General features: G+C 41.0%; 1 protein-coding gene across 14 annotated transcripts in view; it reads right to left on the reverse strand.

Annotated features, from left to right (window-relative positions):
* The window catches only part of ARHGEF28 (Rho guanine nucleotide exchange factor 28), a 118,191-nt gene that overhangs the window by 43,175 nt on the left and 56,696 nt on the right, over window positions 1-18,320 (reverse strand). For 12 of the 14 annotated variants that reach the window (XM_069002243.1, XM_069002247.1, XM_069002245.1 and 9 more), the window contains 5 exons: window positions 11,532-11,662; window positions 8,907-9,208; window positions 6,302-6,446; window positions 4,901-5,012; window positions 202-274 (listed from right to left, as the gene is read on the reverse strand). In XM_069002243.1, the coding sequence (XP_068858344.1) occupies window positions 202-274; window positions 4,901-5,012; window positions 6,302-6,446; window positions 8,907-9,208; window positions 11,532-11,662 (763 nt within the window). The remainder of the gene's footprint in view (window positions 1-201; window positions 275-4,900; window positions 5,013-6,301; window positions 6,447-8,906; window positions 9,209-11,531; window positions 11,663-18,320) is intronic. The other 2 variants (XM_069002241.1, XM_069002254.1) reach the window with 1 other exon arrangement.

The following is an 18,320-nucleotide window of genomic DNA, read 5'->3' on the forward strand; positions in this document are numbered from 1 at the left end:
GAACCCATTCCTACTTTGCAGGTCCCACAGTAAATCCCTGCTGTTGGATGTGTGTGATGAGAGCTGGGTTGAGCTTGGCACACGGTTTAGGCATCAGCTCTCAGATGCCATGGGCCTCTACACAACTTCTCAAACCCTTCGTGGGAGGGGTGCTGATGTCTCTTCCCCACACGGCTCCCTAGATGGCATTCTTGCACAAACCTGCTCCCGGCTCTCCGCGACACACACCCATACCTTTGCTCTCGGGACTGCTCAGGCAGACTGTACGCTCTCTCTGCAAGATACAAACAGCCATCGGGCACTTAGATTGCAAGGTCATCAGGCTGATTTGAAAATCATGACCTCTGCCAAGCCATAAGCTTGCCATTAAGGGTTTGCAATGTCATTTGAAAATTAGGAAGGCAAAAACATACATACATTAGAAACAGCTTTTTCTAGGTTAAGACCACTTCCTACTAAGCTTTTAGTTGACAGCATCTGCCAGAACTGAGAACAGTATAAGTGAATAACAGTTTCTGCAAACAGCCTGTTTGTAAGAATAGCAAAAATTATTTCTTTGGTTTTTCCTAACAACCCAGACTTGAATGATTCACTCTTCCCTTTGCTTTTTGCATCATTTTCTGTAAAATATCTTAATGACATTTTTCTAACATTTTCAGTTACACACCTTATACAGTTTTATCTATTAAAAAAATTTAAATCCTTCTACATAAAGAGGAATAGTACAACTTTAGGTACTGCATAGGATGTTTAATGTGTTAGAAATTTGTATCTTCTACAGTTCTATGATCCTATAAACAGATGACTCAAGGAGATTCTTTTCACAAGCTCTCTAAAAAGCAAAATAAAAGATAAACAACTCAGTTGGGTTGTTTCAGAAGAAAATAAGCCCAAAACTATAGACACCACTGCCATTTTCAAATTAAAAGCCACTCTGCTTTGCAGACATTTTTAGCAAAGCTACCACAGGTATAGTGCAAAAAGATAAGCACTTGCCTAAGTCAAAGCACCAGACTATGCTTTCTTTGAAGTTAGATACAGGCTTAAACACCCTTTGCTGAATCAGCATCTCCTCAGACAAATGTAGACTTCAGGTTAGCAAGACCTAGAATATTTACCAAAGAGGCAGCGAGACTAAAAGGGCATTTCAGTTAGTTGTCAGGCACAACCTGTGCCACGGGATGCTTCTGTAAGAAACCAGTGCCGTGTATCCATGGGAGAGGAAGACAGCCTCATGCAAAACAGCACTGTGGGGTTGGCACTGAAGTACTTACTAGAAAGATGGAGCTGAGACACTGACTTAGAGAGTGTAAGGGCCTGGAGGAGGGAGGAACCACTGTTCATGAGCACACCATCTACAGAGCAGGGACAAATCCTTTACTGTTACAGCCTGGTAGGTAGTATGTTTTAAACCTGGGCATATTTAGGAGTTTCCACAAGAAACGGATGGGGTTTTGCCTCTTTTTTTCTCATATTTTATATGAAAAACACCATCCTGTTGTCACCCTGAATTCATCTGCTTTGGCTTACATTTTGTTGCAAGATGCAAGGGCAGCTGCACCTCCCTCTTGTATAGCTAAGACCTGAGCAAGATGTCCAAACTGCTGGCAGCTAGGCAGAGGTGAGGGGGCAGGTTTTCCATGTGCAGACTCCCACCCAGACCCAGACACAGTGCCACAACAGTCCATAGAGATTGGGATGAACTATCTGACCCAGCTTCTTGGACCAAGCTCCTGGGCTAGTTCCATGCCCAGATAAAACTGCTCAAAGCAAGCAGTGTGCCTGCCTCACACAATAATCACCACTGCCAGCTGCCAAACACTGTCTTCAACGCTCCCATCCTTGCAAAATGCTGGCAAAAAAAAGGGACAATGCAGGAGGTGCTGGTGGAAGGGAAGAGCCAGGAGGAAGCTCAGCAGACCACCACCCTCCCTCCCAGCATTACACCACATCTGCAGTGCAGGCTGTAGAACACCCTGCTTCTAAAGTCTGGGCAGGAATTGGTTTTCACCCTCTCCACAAGATATGTAAAGGTCCAACACTGACTGTCCCAGGAGGAAGCGGAGAAAGAACAAAAAGGAAATGGGGCCAAGCCCATATCAAGTCAGGGCAGGTAATGGTGTCTGGTGAAACTTAATGGGCTGCGACACCAACACCAACAAAGTCCCTTAGCTGCAGGATTTCTGTCTTAACTTTAAGTACATGACACAGAGCTTCGCTATTCTGCTATCTTTTAGTTCTGTGACAGACTTCTACCTTTTTCTTCTGCCTTGTTTTTTTCAAAGACTTCTCACCTGATCTGTTGAATATAAATGCTTACAAATACTTTAGGTGATGGAGGAAAATACAACACAGCTGCATGCTGCAGGCTGCAATATATACTCCTCCTTACAAGGGGACATGAAGTCTTACAGTAAATTTGAGTAACATCAAAGAGGTTATCTTCTGCACTGCTTAACTCAGCTTCTTAGGAAAAAAGAAGTCCGCAGACATTGTATCTCTCAACCTCACAACAGTTTTTGAAGTTGTTAAATGGTTTCAAAGTTAATGATAACATTTCCACAATTTTTGTATGTTTCCACATCGAATGTCAAAGAATCAGAGTGGTTAGGGTTGGAAAGGATCTCAAAGATCATTGGAGTACTGAGGGAGCTGGCAGAAGAGCTTGCCAAGCCACTCTGCATCATTTATCATCAGCCCTAGTTAACCAGGGACACCCCAGATACCTGGAGGTTTGCGAGGGTGGTGCCCACCTACAAGAAGGGTCAGAAGGCGGATCTGCAGAACTACAGCCTGTCAGCCTGACCTTGGTGACCTCAGTGCAAGGGAAAGTCACAGAACAGAGAATCTTAAGTGTGATCATTGGCACATACAGGACAGCCAGGGCAACAGGCCCAGCAAGCATCTCCTGGAGAAGCTGGCAGCTCATGGCTTGGACAGGTGCACTCTGCTGGGTATAAAACTGTCTGGATGTCTGGGCCCAGAGAGTGGTGGTGAATGGAGTTAAAACCAGTTGTCAGTCTGTCACCAGTGCTGTTCCCCAGGGTGCAGCATTGAGGCCAGTCCTGTTTAGTATCTTTACCACTGATATGGATGAGGACATCGAATGTACCCTCAGTCAATTCACAGATCTCACCAAGCTGGGTGGGAGTGTTGCTCTGCTGGAGGGCAGAAAGGCTCTGCAGAGGGATCTGGACTGGCTGGATTGATGGGCTGAGGCCGATGGTGTGAGGTTCAACAAGGCCCAGTGCTGGGTCCTGCCCTTGGGTCACAACAACCCCAGGCAGTGCCACAGGCTGGGGCAGAGTGGCTGCAAAGCTGCCCACAGGAAAAGGACCTGGGGGTGCTGGTGACAGCAGCTGAACATGAGCCAGGGTTTGCCCAGGTGGCCAAGAAGGGCAATGGCATCCTGGTCTGGATCAGCAACAGTGTGGCCAGCAGGACCAGGGCAGGGATTGTCCCCCTGTACTTGGCACTGGTGAATCCGCACCTCAAATCCTGTGTTTAGTTTTGAGCCTCTCAGTCTAAGAAAGACACTGAGGTGCTGGAGCATGTCCAAAGAAGGGCAATGGAACTGAGGAAGGGTCTGGAGCACAAGTCCTATGAGGAGCAGCTGAGGGAGCTGGGGATGTTTAGCCTGGAGAAGAGGAGGCTCAGCGGTGACCTTCTCGGTCTCTACAACTGTCTGAAAGGAGGGTGTAGCCAGGTGGGGGTTGGCTTCTTCTCCAAGTCAGCAAGTGACAGCACTAGAGAAAATGGCCTCAAACTGCTTCAGGGGAAGTTCAGGTTGGACGTCAGGAAGAATTTCCTCACTGAATCGATAGTCAAGCATTGGAATGGGCCACCCATGTTGGTAGTAGAGTCACCCTGAAGCATTCAAGAAACAGCTGGATGTGGTACTTGATGCTATGGTTTAATTTACGTGATGGTGTTTGGCCAAAGGTTGGATTCAATGACCTCGGAGTCATTTCCAACCTTAATCATTCCATGATTCTATGATCTAGTTCCAATGCCCCTGCCACGGGCACAGATGCCACCACTAGACAAGGCTGCTCAAAGCCCCATTCAATCTGGCCTTGAATACTTCCAATGATGCAGCATACACAAAGTCTCTGGGTGTCCATTCCATCTTGTTCGCTGTGGCTCACATGTCCTGCCTCTTGCTCTGGATTAGTGAAAAACTAAAGGTATACTGGAGTGAGAGACAAACTGGAAATAAGGATTACACGGCTACAGAGAGAGCTCAAGCCTCTTGAAATGCAGGTGTTTTTAAAGTGATGTGAACTGTATGAAAAGCACAGTATATGTATTTCACACTTTGCACAGTTTTCAAATATAACCCATACCCTCGCTGAGAAAAGTGTGGGCTGTCTTCTATGTATGAAACTATGTGTCTAGAAATACAGCAGAAACAAGTCATAAAATATTACAAGGTTCTTGCAGAGACATCTCTGACTCCACTTGATGAAGAGAGTGGGTTTTGCTTCCCAGCATGTAGAGATACTACAGCCCATCTGTGTCTCAGAGATTCCCAAGGATCTATGGGAAGCTGGAACCATCTGTCCTCTTTGATGACTCTTCTGTGTTATCCTGAGCTTTCTCCTGATCTCTGTCAGACACTCAGCAGGAAGCTAGGGTAAGGATCTTCCAAAAAGAGGATTACTGCCCTTGTCTGCATTAGTTTTTGTGGCTATTGCTCTCCAGCTTGTATGCCCTTTCAAGATCAGTGGCTGTATCATGGGAGGCATGATGGGGCTGTAGATGGGAGAAAATTGAGGGATGATGGTAGGGCTACCTGAAGGCTACCAAACATACACACTGGTGAGCTCTGTGAAGTAACGCCATCAGCTCTGGGCCTGAAGCGGGTGGGTATTGAATAACACAAAGCCAGGGAACTGACCTCCATTTGAATCCCCAACTGCAAAGTCCCGAGGAATGCGAGGTCTTCCTACCAAACTTTTGGGCGAGGAGCAGGAATAGGAGCGTGACCGAATCCCAAACACTGTGTATTCCTATGAGAAATTGCAGCTAATGAAACCTTGTGTCATTTTGAAATGCATCAGCAACAGAAACAAAGTAAATCAGGAACAGCTGACCACTTGCATACATTTTCTCGGCTTCAAGTTGAATTTTTGACAACTTCATGTGACTTCTTACGAATTCCGTCGTATTTCCACCACAATAAATTTTTGTATACTACAGGAAATAAGTTGTGGGTGCAAGTTAGACTAAGAGACTAAGAAAGCTCAGATTCTTCTTCAGTTTGGTAACAGGCAACATCCACACAGTACTGTTGGCCATTATATCTGATGACCAAGCTATCTTCTTTTACCAAGGAAGGCATTAATCTTAGTACTTTAATACTTCAAGAGCATTTCCTGCAGACTTTCACCATGCCTTGGTAATTACTGATGTCAGAGTTTCCAAAGAAAGGAGTTGACCTCTTTCTCTTTTCTCAATATTGTTTTTGGCTTTTTAAATTATTACCATATTTGAAAACATTTTCCAATTACCAAATATGCCAGTAGTACCCCTTGAAAGGAAATCCCCTAATGTTTGATACATCATTTACATTTCAACAGAGACTATTCCTAAAACTCCTGTATTGTTTTTTTATTGTTTTTTTAAACAGCCCTAACAGAATTCATGTTTGTGTTGAACTCTTTTTCTCCCTTCATGTAATCATTTGCTAAAAGTCAGATAAAGTTCTACAGTGGCAACAAGTGCATCTAAAAAATCAAAAACAATCTCTGCAAACAAGAAATAATCCTATGTATGTATCTGAAGATCTCAAAAATAGCACCACGATCTAATGAAAATTAATGTAGACAGGATACTTAGGAAAACCATAACTAAGAGATTTACATTGGTCAGTGCACACCCCAACTGAATTTCCCTGAGTTTAGAAATTGTTTCAAAACAGGCAGCAGGGCTTTACACTTTACAAAGCATTACTCTTTCACATAACTTCAGCTGGTTAAACATTTTCTCACTAAATATAGTTTGGTTAAAAAATACTGATTCACTGAACCTGAGATATTTCCTTTGAAACACGTCTGATAAATTATGTGTTTTTTAAAGTTGAGGCAAATTTCTGACAGACACTTTCTTTCCATGGCTGCGGCCCAGCCCAGCCACACCCAAGGAGTTCTAGCTTCACAAGTCTGTGAGAGTGCTCCCTGGAGACATCAGCACTGCCAAATGGGAACTCATCTCTCCCTTTCAAATTTAGATGTTTCTCACATAGTTTCAGTGATTTAGTTGAAAGGAAAACAATTCAAACCAAGACAGTATCAAATACCTTGGGCTGCAGACTGGTAGGTAAGTCCAATCCATCTCTGCTAGAAGCCAGGGCCTCTGAAGAGCCGAGGGGAAGGTAGTGAACATGGGATCTGTCCGACACAGCTCCACTTCCACAGTCTACTTCAAGGTCATCAAGACTTGAACTGAAGAAGACAACAAAGTCTTTAACTTTCCTCAATTTCTCCTAGCAATTTACTTCAACCCAAATGCAATAAGCAAATATATGGCTGAATCCTCTGAACAATGACAGCCCAAACCACCATGATTATGTCAGGGAAACCATGCCCTGAGGCCTTCCTCAGGCCTGCAGTCACCTGGTTACTCAGTTTCTCTGTACAGGACCCCTCTGACCCAGCCTCATGGATCTGCAGTGCAGATATCTGCATCACCCATGAACCCACACACTCCCACCACAGCCAGCCACCTCTGGATCATTACTTTTAGACCCATGTTCAGCATCTCCTGAAAAATGAGATTTTTTTTCCATGCATAAACCTGTTTCTCTACAAATATGATAAAGAGAACTGAGACAATAAGCAGGGCTGAGAGAACTACCTCAGATTTCAGTATCAAGATACATAGATATAGATGGATATTATATGCGTGTGTGCATTTGGAAGATACGATACAGCTGTTCACAGACATATTCATCTACATCTGTGACTTCATGACAAAAGATGGAAGAGAAAAAAGAACAACAGAGATTAAGAGGGTCTTGAGACAGTTTATGAGGTTCAGTTCGGAAGGTAAACATTTAAAAATATACAGAGCTACAAGCAGACTGAAAAATCTCAGGCTAAATCAATATGTCAAATACGCAGAGACTATTTGATTGGCAAGGATTTCTGAGCTGGAGAGTGCACTAAGGTTGCTCAGCAGTATCTCCAGGATGAGTTCCCCAGGATGAGTCCTGTTATCTGCAAGAGCAAGTTCATGGTCTCTTCATCAGAGTGATTGGAAGGAATGGTTGACTGCTTGCAATAACATTCCAGTCTTACAACATAAAACTTTAAATTATGTGTGGTATTTCTAAATAGCCAGAGTTCCTACCAGGAATAATAGCACCAAAATTCCTTCACACACCACTACTTTTTTGAAGCACAAATCTATCGCTACTGTCTGAAACTACTTCCTTATTACAATTCTAGAAACAGTATTTTGCAATGTTTCCAAGTAATAGCCCATGTGACATCTCAGAAACAAGTTACATAAATGCTTTATCAGTTACTGTCACATGTTAAAATTGAAAAAGCAATACATGACCTACTGTGGTAACTTCTCCGGGGAATTTTTCTGACATAGAAAGCTGTTTTGAAAACAGGATTACATACCAGTAGTCTTATTTTATGTGTAACATTTGGATCACTTACATATGTCATATGACATATTAAGGCAAATCACATGTCCCTGAAAATTTATATACATTCCTTAAGTTCTCACACAGGTACATAACCTAAGTCTTTAAAAGGGTAGGACTATCTAAAAATATATAGGATAAAAATGTTTCTAACCAGAGGCACAGGAAGATTATAGTATTCTACATGACATCCCCACAGTTAGTAAAAAAAAAAAAAAAAAAAAAAAGGTTTGTGAAAGAAAAACTCTGACATTTATTGTATTATCTGTGTTAAAGATTCCTCCTAGTGGGACTTCATAGTTGCATAAGAAACTCAAAATTAAGGTAGAGAAAATTTTATTGCCTATTTTAAAAAATAATTGGCTGATCCTTCTGCTTTCTTACTGTTTTACAAAGATCTGATGTTCCACATCCAACTGTTCCTAATACTCTTCAAAGGTGGGAGCAAGATTCAAATTTCCTCCTGCAGAAGAAGGAATCTCATCTATTCAGAGAAGCAATAAAGCCTTTACATCAAGAAAATTCATTGTTGTTTCATTTTTAAATTAACTGTTAAAAACCCATTTTTAATAACCAAAATTATAGTTCCATCTTCAAAGCTCTCTGCATTTCTAAAGCCTACCAGTTCCCACCATAACCTGAAGCCTTTTGGAGGAGGGTCTTCAGACAAATGGCAGCAAAACTTGTGTACCAGCAGTGGAGAAGAAAACAATCTAAACCTATCAGAAACAGCAGCTATACTCTGCACTGCATCTTTTGATATAAAAAAATACCTATGCAATCAGGAATAACATGGTCCTCCTACAGGCCTATTTAAAGACTTGACAGATTCCCAGAGACTTCAACAGATTTTGGACTATTTTCATAATGGAAAATATAACAGAGGAAAACCAGAGCGGAATTCTGTTCTCTGTCAAAAATGCCACAGTGGCAGTGGCAGTGACAGTGAAGAGCTGATTATTATTTTTTCTTTTGTAAAGAGTATTTGCATACAAGAAATAAAGGTATAAAAGTATCCATTTGGATTCAAAATACATTTACTAAGAGGACACTTTTTATTTGTTAAAAATATCTTCACAGCTATTTTATGAAAACAGATTATTAGGACAATAACTATTAGTAATGAAAAACCGAGATTTCACCCCAATAATAATGTTTATTACTTCAGATTCTGCTTCACCTTTTTAAACAAAAGGTGGTTATAAATAATGCTTATTCTGGCCATATCAATAAGTCAATTCCATACCTTCTTTTTTTCATGTCAGCATAAATTTGGCCCCAATCCTTAATATATCCATGGGTCTTGAATGGAATATACGAATCTGCTCCATACAGATGAGAAGGTGAAATGGCATGCCTTAATCCTGCATTTTCTTCATTTTTCACTGGCCTTTGACTTTGTTCATCTGGGAGATATATAAATTGATCATTCTCCTCAAGGGAGGGAGATGAAGAGCTCTTAGCCATCGGGATTGAGTTGGTGGGATTCAGAGACATTTCACTGCTGACACCATCTCCATGAATGTAGTTAGTCTTTAATTCTCCAGCCTGCAGGTAAAAAATGAATGCTGGTAAGAGGCAACAGCAAGGAAACAAGGACCAGAGCAGTTTTCCATTTTATTTATTGATATATGTTCCGTGGGGTTTTCCCTATTACTTTCTACACCACATGAATTTAAGGGAAGTTATATGGCTAAGAAATTCTAGACTTTGCATTACTTTTTTCCCTAATTAGAGCAGCAATGAATTGGTATTTCCAAGTCTACTGAATTTCTCACTCATATTTATACCTTATATTAAATTTAGTGATATATATATTTATAGATTTTATTAAAAACTACTCTTGAGCAAAAAATATGCTTAATACATTAGTGTGGGAGACATATGGAAGAGAATTCAATCATTGTGCAATTTAATGTGGAAAAATCAGCCTACACATCATGCACTTTCAATATTACAGCACCAGTTTCCTAAGCTTTGAGATAAATATACATGACCTGGAACAGAGTTTCTTGATGGGAGGAAGGGAAAGGACTCTTAATTTTTTGCCATTAAGCAATACAGGGCCTGAAGAACCTCTTTTTCTGCACAAAGACAGGGATGGCTTTGGGAATATTTTCTCAGGTACAGGATCAGGACTTAGACTCTAGTAACAAATAATTCTTTGAATTCCCTGTTGACTCTGCAGAAGATACTAAAATACAGTTCATTGTTAGTCTTGTAGCTAGGGGCTACAGTCATCTAATTAGATATCGAATAATATGTGAAAAGTCACACTGCCAGTGGAAACACTCAATCTCCAAAAAGCACCTGTATAAAAGCAAGAATAAAGGAAGGAATGCAAGAGTGTCCTAAGCCCTGGTCTTTCAGATTGCTGACTTCCTCTTCTCCAGTCCCTCTTGAGATGTGCTTTCATCCCCATCTTAACTGTGTTTCTCTTAGTAAAAGACAGGAAGAACTGCTGGCATTTTTACAGCAGCCCACATTTGCATTCAAAGATACAGTGCATGCAAGTCTGGAAACGCTTCTGTTGCGCTGTGCACATGACATGCACAAAGGTAAAATGCTTTTCCCAGGTCTTATGCAGCTGTTCCTGTTTGGGCAGTGTTCCTCCTCAGCACCAGAGGGACCTTCTCCTGCAGCCACTCTGCCTCCTGCTGCATGGTGCTCAAGGGAGAATTTGGCCCCAGTCCTCAATTTTAAAAAGTAGAATGCAGCCACATACGGAGCAAAGGTTAGCTGAAGGCCGCCTGAGCAATACACTTGGGTAACATCACCATCTCCAACTTCGATATTGTTCAAATCAAGCATTCAAAGACTGCACTTTATAGTCCCCTGACAGCTGCTCACTCATGGGTCATTATTACATACATCTCTTCAGTGCATTTTGAACACACTTAGCCTCTGACTTAAACTTCCATCTCATCGGTCATGATGAACCGGATCTGCAGTGAATGAAGTGTTTCAGAGAATGGGGTAGGGACAGGCAGGAGGCAAAGAAAGGAAAAGAAGAAATCACACTTGCAAAATCTCAGACTTCTAATATTATCTGGTAATTTCTTACTTCTATATTCCAACTTTCAGGCAAGGGAGAGCCTAAAGCAGGTTACAGATGAATAAATCACTTAAAGCATCACTGAAAAGTAGCTACATGCCACCAGAAGCTGGTGTCTATTTAACTAGACCCAGCCACCACATACATGCTGTGACTAGTCAGACTCATCCCCCCAGCGCAAATTATGGTGTCTGAGCGTGACCATGGAGGAAAGATTCCAGGTGCAACACACTGATGTAAAATATAATTTGGTACAGACACTTTAAGTCATCTCCAGTGTTGGTGACAAATCAGAAACAGGAATACTAAGTCAGGATCTCCAATATCAGAGTGTTCCATAACAGCTGTAGGACATCAGCTTCACCTTTTCAGCAATATCTTGGTTTTGTTGAGCCTATAAGCTTTACTATTAGCTTTTAATCAACTTCTGAAATTATCACCAAATTTGTCTGTACTGTGAATGTACGTAGAATTCAGAAATCTGAAGTGCACACGAGCAAGTAATATTGTAAATATTTTTTAGAAAGAAGCATATGCTGTTTAGCTCACCAACACACAGAAGAGATGATAACACCAGCCTTAGGATTCTTCCTGCAGGCTAGGGAGAATAATTCCTATAATTGACTGACTCTATTGAAAGACATCTCATAAAAAGGTTACAAAATATAGCTGAGGAGAGTAAGATATTACTGGTTTTAATTTACATTTTACTAATTGACAACACACCACTGCTGACAGTGACAGAAAATCCTACTATCATGCAAAGAAATCATAGAAGACAAAGAAAAATTAGCCAAAGTTCAAATATAAGCTTACTTGGTCTACTACCATGCAGTTGGCATATACTTCATCACTTCCACTCAGCATGGGAGAAAGTCTGGTTGCAGCAAAGAAAGTAGGAGGAGACTTCAATTTCCTTAGAACATCAAGGGTAGAGTGTCTGTGCTCTGGAAAAAAAAAGCATGGGAAATTTGCCATTAAATCTCAAACCATTTCCTTCTCATATATACTATCATAACTACTATCATAAAAATGGCAAAGTTAAGCATTAAGCACCAAATCTAAGCATTACAATTTGAGTAATATTTGTGTGACTGTACCAAAACCTGCTCATTTCACGTTCCAGGAAGCCTTTAGCTGACAAGACTCTAAAGAGTACCACAGAATCATTCACATAACTAAAAAATCAATGTTCCTATATCTTGTCTAGCAAAAGCTTCTATTTTCCACCTAAGCTAGAACTTTGTAGAGATTTGTGGTTGCAGTAGAACACAGAACAAGATTTATAGGCTGGGATGAATTATGCATGATTCTGGCTGATATACATAAAATACCTGACATCTGATACATTACATGAATGAAATACTGTTCAATTGCAGCCAAATAATGATTCCCCTAAAGCATTCTACCTACTGGTAGCCACGTAAATGATGATCTTCAACTAAGAAATCAGATTACTGTTCTTAAAACAAAACAAAAACACCAAAAAAAACCCCAAAACAAAAAAACAACCAACCAATGAACCAAAATAAAACCAAAAAACACCAATAAAATTGCAAAAGGGATATAAATAGTATACCACTAATACTGCCTTTACAGATTGACAGCAATCAAGCAAGACTTGATCCATGAACAGGATGTTTGGGATGAATACTGCATCTGATCTGCTTTTGACAAGTTTCACCAGAAAACATTAACAGAAATCCAGAGTTTAGTTTTCAAAAGTGTGCTCATGACTACAAATATTATAAAAAGCTGCATGGTCTGTGTATTTTATGCCTTTGAGCACCAGAAATCCTCTGTCCTGGAGGCCCACTTCTCTTAAAGCTGTTTGTAAGAATGAGGAGCACGTGCCAGTGCAGCATTTGAGCTGGGTTATCTTCTGAATGTAAACAGAGTAAAATTTGACAAAGCAGAAACCAGTCTTGTTGTAAACTGTGTGAAAACAGGCTAAACAAAAATCACAGTTGTAATGTAGTTTTCCTTAAAATGCACTAAGTCAAGCATTGCCATTGGCAGTGAATGGAGATGGACTAGCATAAGAATGATTGTGATAGAGGAAACTACTGCACCCAGCAAAACACCCAAAATCAAAACACTCAGTAAACGTAATTTGAGTTTGTCTGCTATTAAATATCATTTTTTAAATCTTTTTATGCTGCATCATCAATTTATTTTCTGCAGAGGTGTGAAGGAAAAGATACCACTAAAGACTTTCCCACACTATATTTCTAAAGTAACATAACTGCTTTTGGAAGGTCACAGAGCCATATAGCATGATTTGGGTTGAAAAAGAAGTTTAAAGGTTATCTAGTCCAACCCCCCAGCCATGCCCAGGGACATCTTTCACTAGATCACATTGCTCAAAGCCCATCCAAGATGCTTATAGCCATTAGATTGCAAGAAAAGTCATAATGAAAAAATAGAACTGGATTAGATACAACACTTGTTAAGGTCTGGTGCATTTGTTGCTTTGAAAAAAAAAGTCCCAGACCACTGTCAAATCTGTAGTGACACACCACAGCTTTTATTTAATTTTAAGATGCTATCTCATAAAGCCTAAGAACAATAACCTCTATACTTAGAGAAAGATGGAAATTCCCATTTAGAAATGGCACACTATGAATATTTGGTTTCAAATCCTGGCAGGCCTTGTGGGTTTTCATACCATTAAAACATTCTTACACATCTCATTTTGTTTCTCCCTCCTGCAAGAATTTTAACACAATTTTAGTGACTGTCATATTGAGAACTGCTAAAGCTACACACCATTTCCTTATGTCTGACAAGATCCCAAAGCCTTTGTTTATAAGTAGTATAAAAGCATTGTGTTCTACAGCAGCTCATCAAACTCTGGCAGCTCACCTCACATGGAAATGTGATTTGGTAAAATTGGCAGTACTTTCTTGTGGCAAATAAAGCTTTCCAAGGGTTGCTCCTAAACCAACAATGAGGCAAAAAAGTAAGTGTCAGACTCTCAATTTTTTCTTGTATGCTTACTACCTTCCCCAGTCTGCACTCCGTCTCATATACAAACCCACTGGGTACAACAGGAAAGGGTGGTGTACATCTCCAGTGCTAGGCTGGCACAGGTTCAACACATATCCCCAAAAAACAGCCCAGGAATTAGGGATTCCCATATCACGGTGTGATAAACCTGAGCCTAAGAAGTCAGTTTCTGGACTTCAGCAATAGTTCCCACTGGTGGGGTGCAGAAGCCTTGAAGATAAGGGGGCTGATGCGTATGTCTCAAACACCAATAGACAGATAGCTGTGGAGCCAGCCAAGAATTGCTGGTAATGACATGCTGCGAGAAAGAACAAGATGTGGCTCAAGAAGTAGGGCAGCACTTTTCTGGGACAAATGTCCTTCTTCTGGATCCTGGAGATAAGCACAACACAATACAGTTCAAGTACAGGAATGAAGTCAAGAGGTGGGCATGGACTGCAGTGGAGGAATCAAGACAACCCGAGACCCACAAAGCCCTCTGACCCATTTCCAGAAAGGTCTAGAAGAACGGACTGTGCATGATAACTCATTTGCATAGAAAGCAAGAAAATTAACTCCAGGGTGTGAAAAAAACTATCTAAAAAATGTACTCCTCCAAAGCCGGGTTGTACAGGAGCCCCAGGACCCTGGACACCCCACTAGCTGAACTGACAGTGAAGCCAGGACTGGTGATCTCCCTTTCTTTCTCTCTCCCCCTCTTTAATACATCTCCCTCTCTCTCTCTTCCCTTTCAACCTGCCTCTTTACCCAAAATGTACTGCTGTGTGCTTATAGGAGGACATCAGGAACTACCTTATAATAATTTCCATGCCACGTTGAAATTTAGCAATAAAACTTCATACGCTTTTGTGGACTCTCTGACTTTTGCCATTCATTTTTGACCATGATCATCTATGAGCATCTTGGGTGATCACTTACCCTTGAGGGTGGGATGTCACATGGGGTCTTCACAGTCACTTAGTGGACTGGACATCCCAAACCAGAAACAACACAAATCCCCCTGTTACTTCCGATTTTAACTTACATAGCAGCTTCTAATAACACATTTTACACTATTTTAAAGTTCTGTACAAGAGTAACAATCTAAGTAACAAACTCTGGAGAAAGCTGCTGCAAGTACAAGCTATATCAGAATATGCTACCTGCAGTATATTCAGTCTGTAAATCTTTATTAATTATCCCTGTTAAATGCCACATGCTTTCCTGAAGATGCTCCAGACAGTCTGCTGTTAAGTGTGAGATGAGTAAATAAATACTCATTTGGATTTTAAATGGTAACAAATTATTTCAGGCTTCAAAGAATCACAGAATTTTGAATGTTGGAAAAGACCTTCAAGATCACTGAGTGCAATGGCAGTATGACCCCACTGTACCTCTTTACTTCCACTCTGCCCCCTCACCCCCTCAATTTCAAACATGTGTGAAGAGATGATTACATCCAACTAACTTTGTAATATGAGAAGTTTAAAGACTTTTCTGAATGTGGGGGAGAGCAATATTAATTATACATTGACTGTGCTAGTAACTTATTTCCACCGGAAAGGCCCGCATAGTTTAAAAAGTGACAAAATCATTGCAAGTGTCCAAATCACCCACTACATTCCTACAGCTTCACTAACTGCCTCCAACCTGCCTTGCTGGCTACAAGTCCTCTTGATCTTACAGGGACCATCAGCAGACCTTTTCCTCCAGGTTAACATGGCAGCAGGTAATAGCTCACCGTACTGGGTACCAGCAGTAATATGCAGCAAGGCTGCAATTGTCTGAAAGGTGAAGAATATCAATAAAATCCATTTTCAAATAAAATGTCTCAAAAATCTCTCCTAGGCTTTCAGAAATCCCTCCTAGGATTTCAAAAATCACACTGCAGATGCAAAAGTTCAGCATGGTTTTTGAAAAGACAGGACTGCCAGAGCAAACTGGTGAAGGTGTCCCCAGAAGAGTCTAGGTTCTGTAAGGTATTGGAAATGGATTTCAAGATGCTTACTAAAGCAAAAATGACCTGAATGCAACAGAGGAGAACTGGCTTTGCTACTGAAACAACCCAGCAAGCACAGCTCAACAAGCTGATCCTTCTGCCAGAGCTGAACACCCTCTGGCTCTACACCGTGATCACAGAAAAAGAATAAAAACATGCCTCCTTTAGAAGAGCCTGTGGCTCTCTGCCATCTCCTTAATGAACAATCAAGACAGATGTATGTGTTATTTAGATGTCATGCTAAGAAGAAGCATGTCATGCTAAGAAGAAGAATAATCTCCAAACATGGGTAAAATAAAAGACCTTGACCAAGGAGTAACTAGGCACAAGTTCTCTACATCTTCTGTAATATTGTAGAGTTATACAGCAAAGGCTGCACCAGGTTTTACCAGCCATGAAGCTTACACAAATACTATAACTTTAAAAAAACACATTATCATCATAACAGTAATTAAAAACATGTTTTATATTGGTGTAAGAAAATGTATAGCTTTCAATGACCTGTGTCAGAAAATGGCAAGAACAAACACTGACTTTTTTTTCACAAAAAACAAAACTTAAATTGTTTCATCAGAGAACATAAAGTAAAAGGGCAGTGAAATATATCAACGTGAGAAAGCCAAGAGCCAGGAAAGAAATTACAAATTCCCTTCTCTAGATACAATGAATAGTTTTCAGACAGCTCATCACATTTACCCCCAGCAATCTGATCAGGGGTTAATGTATAATTGGAAGTCAGTCAAAAATACAGACAGCTAAGCACATGGGTCATGCAGGGCTGCAGATATATTCCTCTAAATCCAGGTCACCTGAATTTTAAGGAGGAAGTTCCTAGTATGGGTGCAACTGAAGTGACATGCACATCTGTAGATATGACCCATAGAACCAATTTCAGTGAGAGAACTGCACCCTTAACTGAGGCGTCTTAGGTCTTCATTCAGACAGTGCAGCTACTCACAACAGCAAAATTAAGCAAGTACTCGAGGATAACCCTACATGGAGGGTAAATGAGGTAGGCTTTGAAGTGCTATTGTCATAGATGAACATTTAACTGTCTTAAATTTATAAAGTGGAGACCAAAGCACTGTGTTTCCTATACTGCACAAGGGGGATCAGGCATACAGATCCTGGAAAATAATGCCAGTATGTTCAAGATGTGGGCATTATTTTCCATACAATAAATACACTTGTCAGTCTGACTTTGGTCTTGGTCACCTAAATGTGGGCTGTAAGATAGCATCTGTTTTCAACATGGGATTCACAGTCAAATGAATATACAGACAGAAATAAGTTGGTGTCTCTTTTCATAGAACAGTACACAAAAAAAAAAGTACTTTCCCTTGATGTGGGATGTTTGGTTTCACTTCCCACCTCTGCATGAGTGGACTCGGCATGTTAACTCCCACCTCCCAGTGCAGTAGGACAGACTCACATGAGACAGATATTCTCAGCACCTTTGAAGGTTTTTAAAGCCCTCAAAAAGGCTGAGAGAGTCACTTTCTCTGGACAGGTAGGACTATGCAGAGTAAGGACTATGCCTCGTGACAATTTCACATAAAATAACATAAATACCTTTGGTGTCTTGCAGCAAGGAAAAAAACCTAGATCCTCTCCCCCGTCAAATCACTAAAACAGAGTCATGTTCACACACTCTCTACATAGGCTAATTACCCTTTAAATATACCATGCCCATCAGCTTCAGCAGAAGGGAGCAATCTGCAATGCATGTCCCAAAGGAGTGAAACCTGCACTCAGCTCCTGACAGACTGCAGAAGTTCAGGGGAAGGGCAGGGGCTGCACGCCCAGTCTGAAAGGTTTCTGAGCAGGGATGAAAACTGACCTTGGGCCTCAAAGGGAACTTAACATGTGAAAACACTGATGCACATGGTGCAAAGTGGCATGTGAGAATTTTGACTCTCTGTTCCTAAGAGTGCGACACTCTGCACATCTCCCCTGCCTCCCAAGAGGAGCATCCCCAGACCAAGAAACCAGCAGCCTGATGCTTCCGAGGGGAAGAGAGGCAGTTGAAATTTCATTGTCCAGAACAGCTGGAGTACCCAGAAGAGGTACAGGATTTTGTGACTTGTGGAGTGGCTGGAAGAACCACTGCCTGTTTCCTGCCAGGCACTGCAAGACTCTTGTTCAGTGAGTCCTGAACCCCTGTATGAACAAAATGCAACTATGAGCTATGTGTCCACAGCTGCATGCCAGGATCAACAGGTCATGTTCAAATACTACCAGGAAAAAACAAAGATCACAAGCTTAGATCATGAGCCTGCTGTCCTCTTGCACAGGCACTTCTCCTACCACATCAGCACGCAGAATTTCAATCCCCCGAGCACAAATGAACCCTTGAATTTTAGCACTGAAATACGAACATGTACTCAAAATGCACCTTCTTGCTCCAACAACCCCACATAAAAAGTCAGTTGTGTGTATAAGCCACATGTACTGGTATACTATTAACAGGGATGGAAGACAAGGTGCAATACTGTAGCATGAAAACACCACATCTGCATCCAGTGCTTTACAACTGCTGAAGTATTAAAAAAAAAGCTGTCTAAACAAAAGTGAATGAAGGACAGGTGCACAGCTACAGCATTTACAGATAAAACAAG

Source organism: Aphelocoma coerulescens (genome assembly GCF_041296385.1).
Source record: "Aphelocoma coerulescens isolate FSJ_1873_10779 chromosome Z unlocalized genomic scaffold, UR_Acoe_1.0 ChrZ, whole genome shotgun sequence".
Taxonomy (NCBI): domain Eukaryota; kingdom Metazoa; phylum Chordata; class Aves; order Passeriformes; family Corvidae; genus Aphelocoma; species Aphelocoma coerulescens.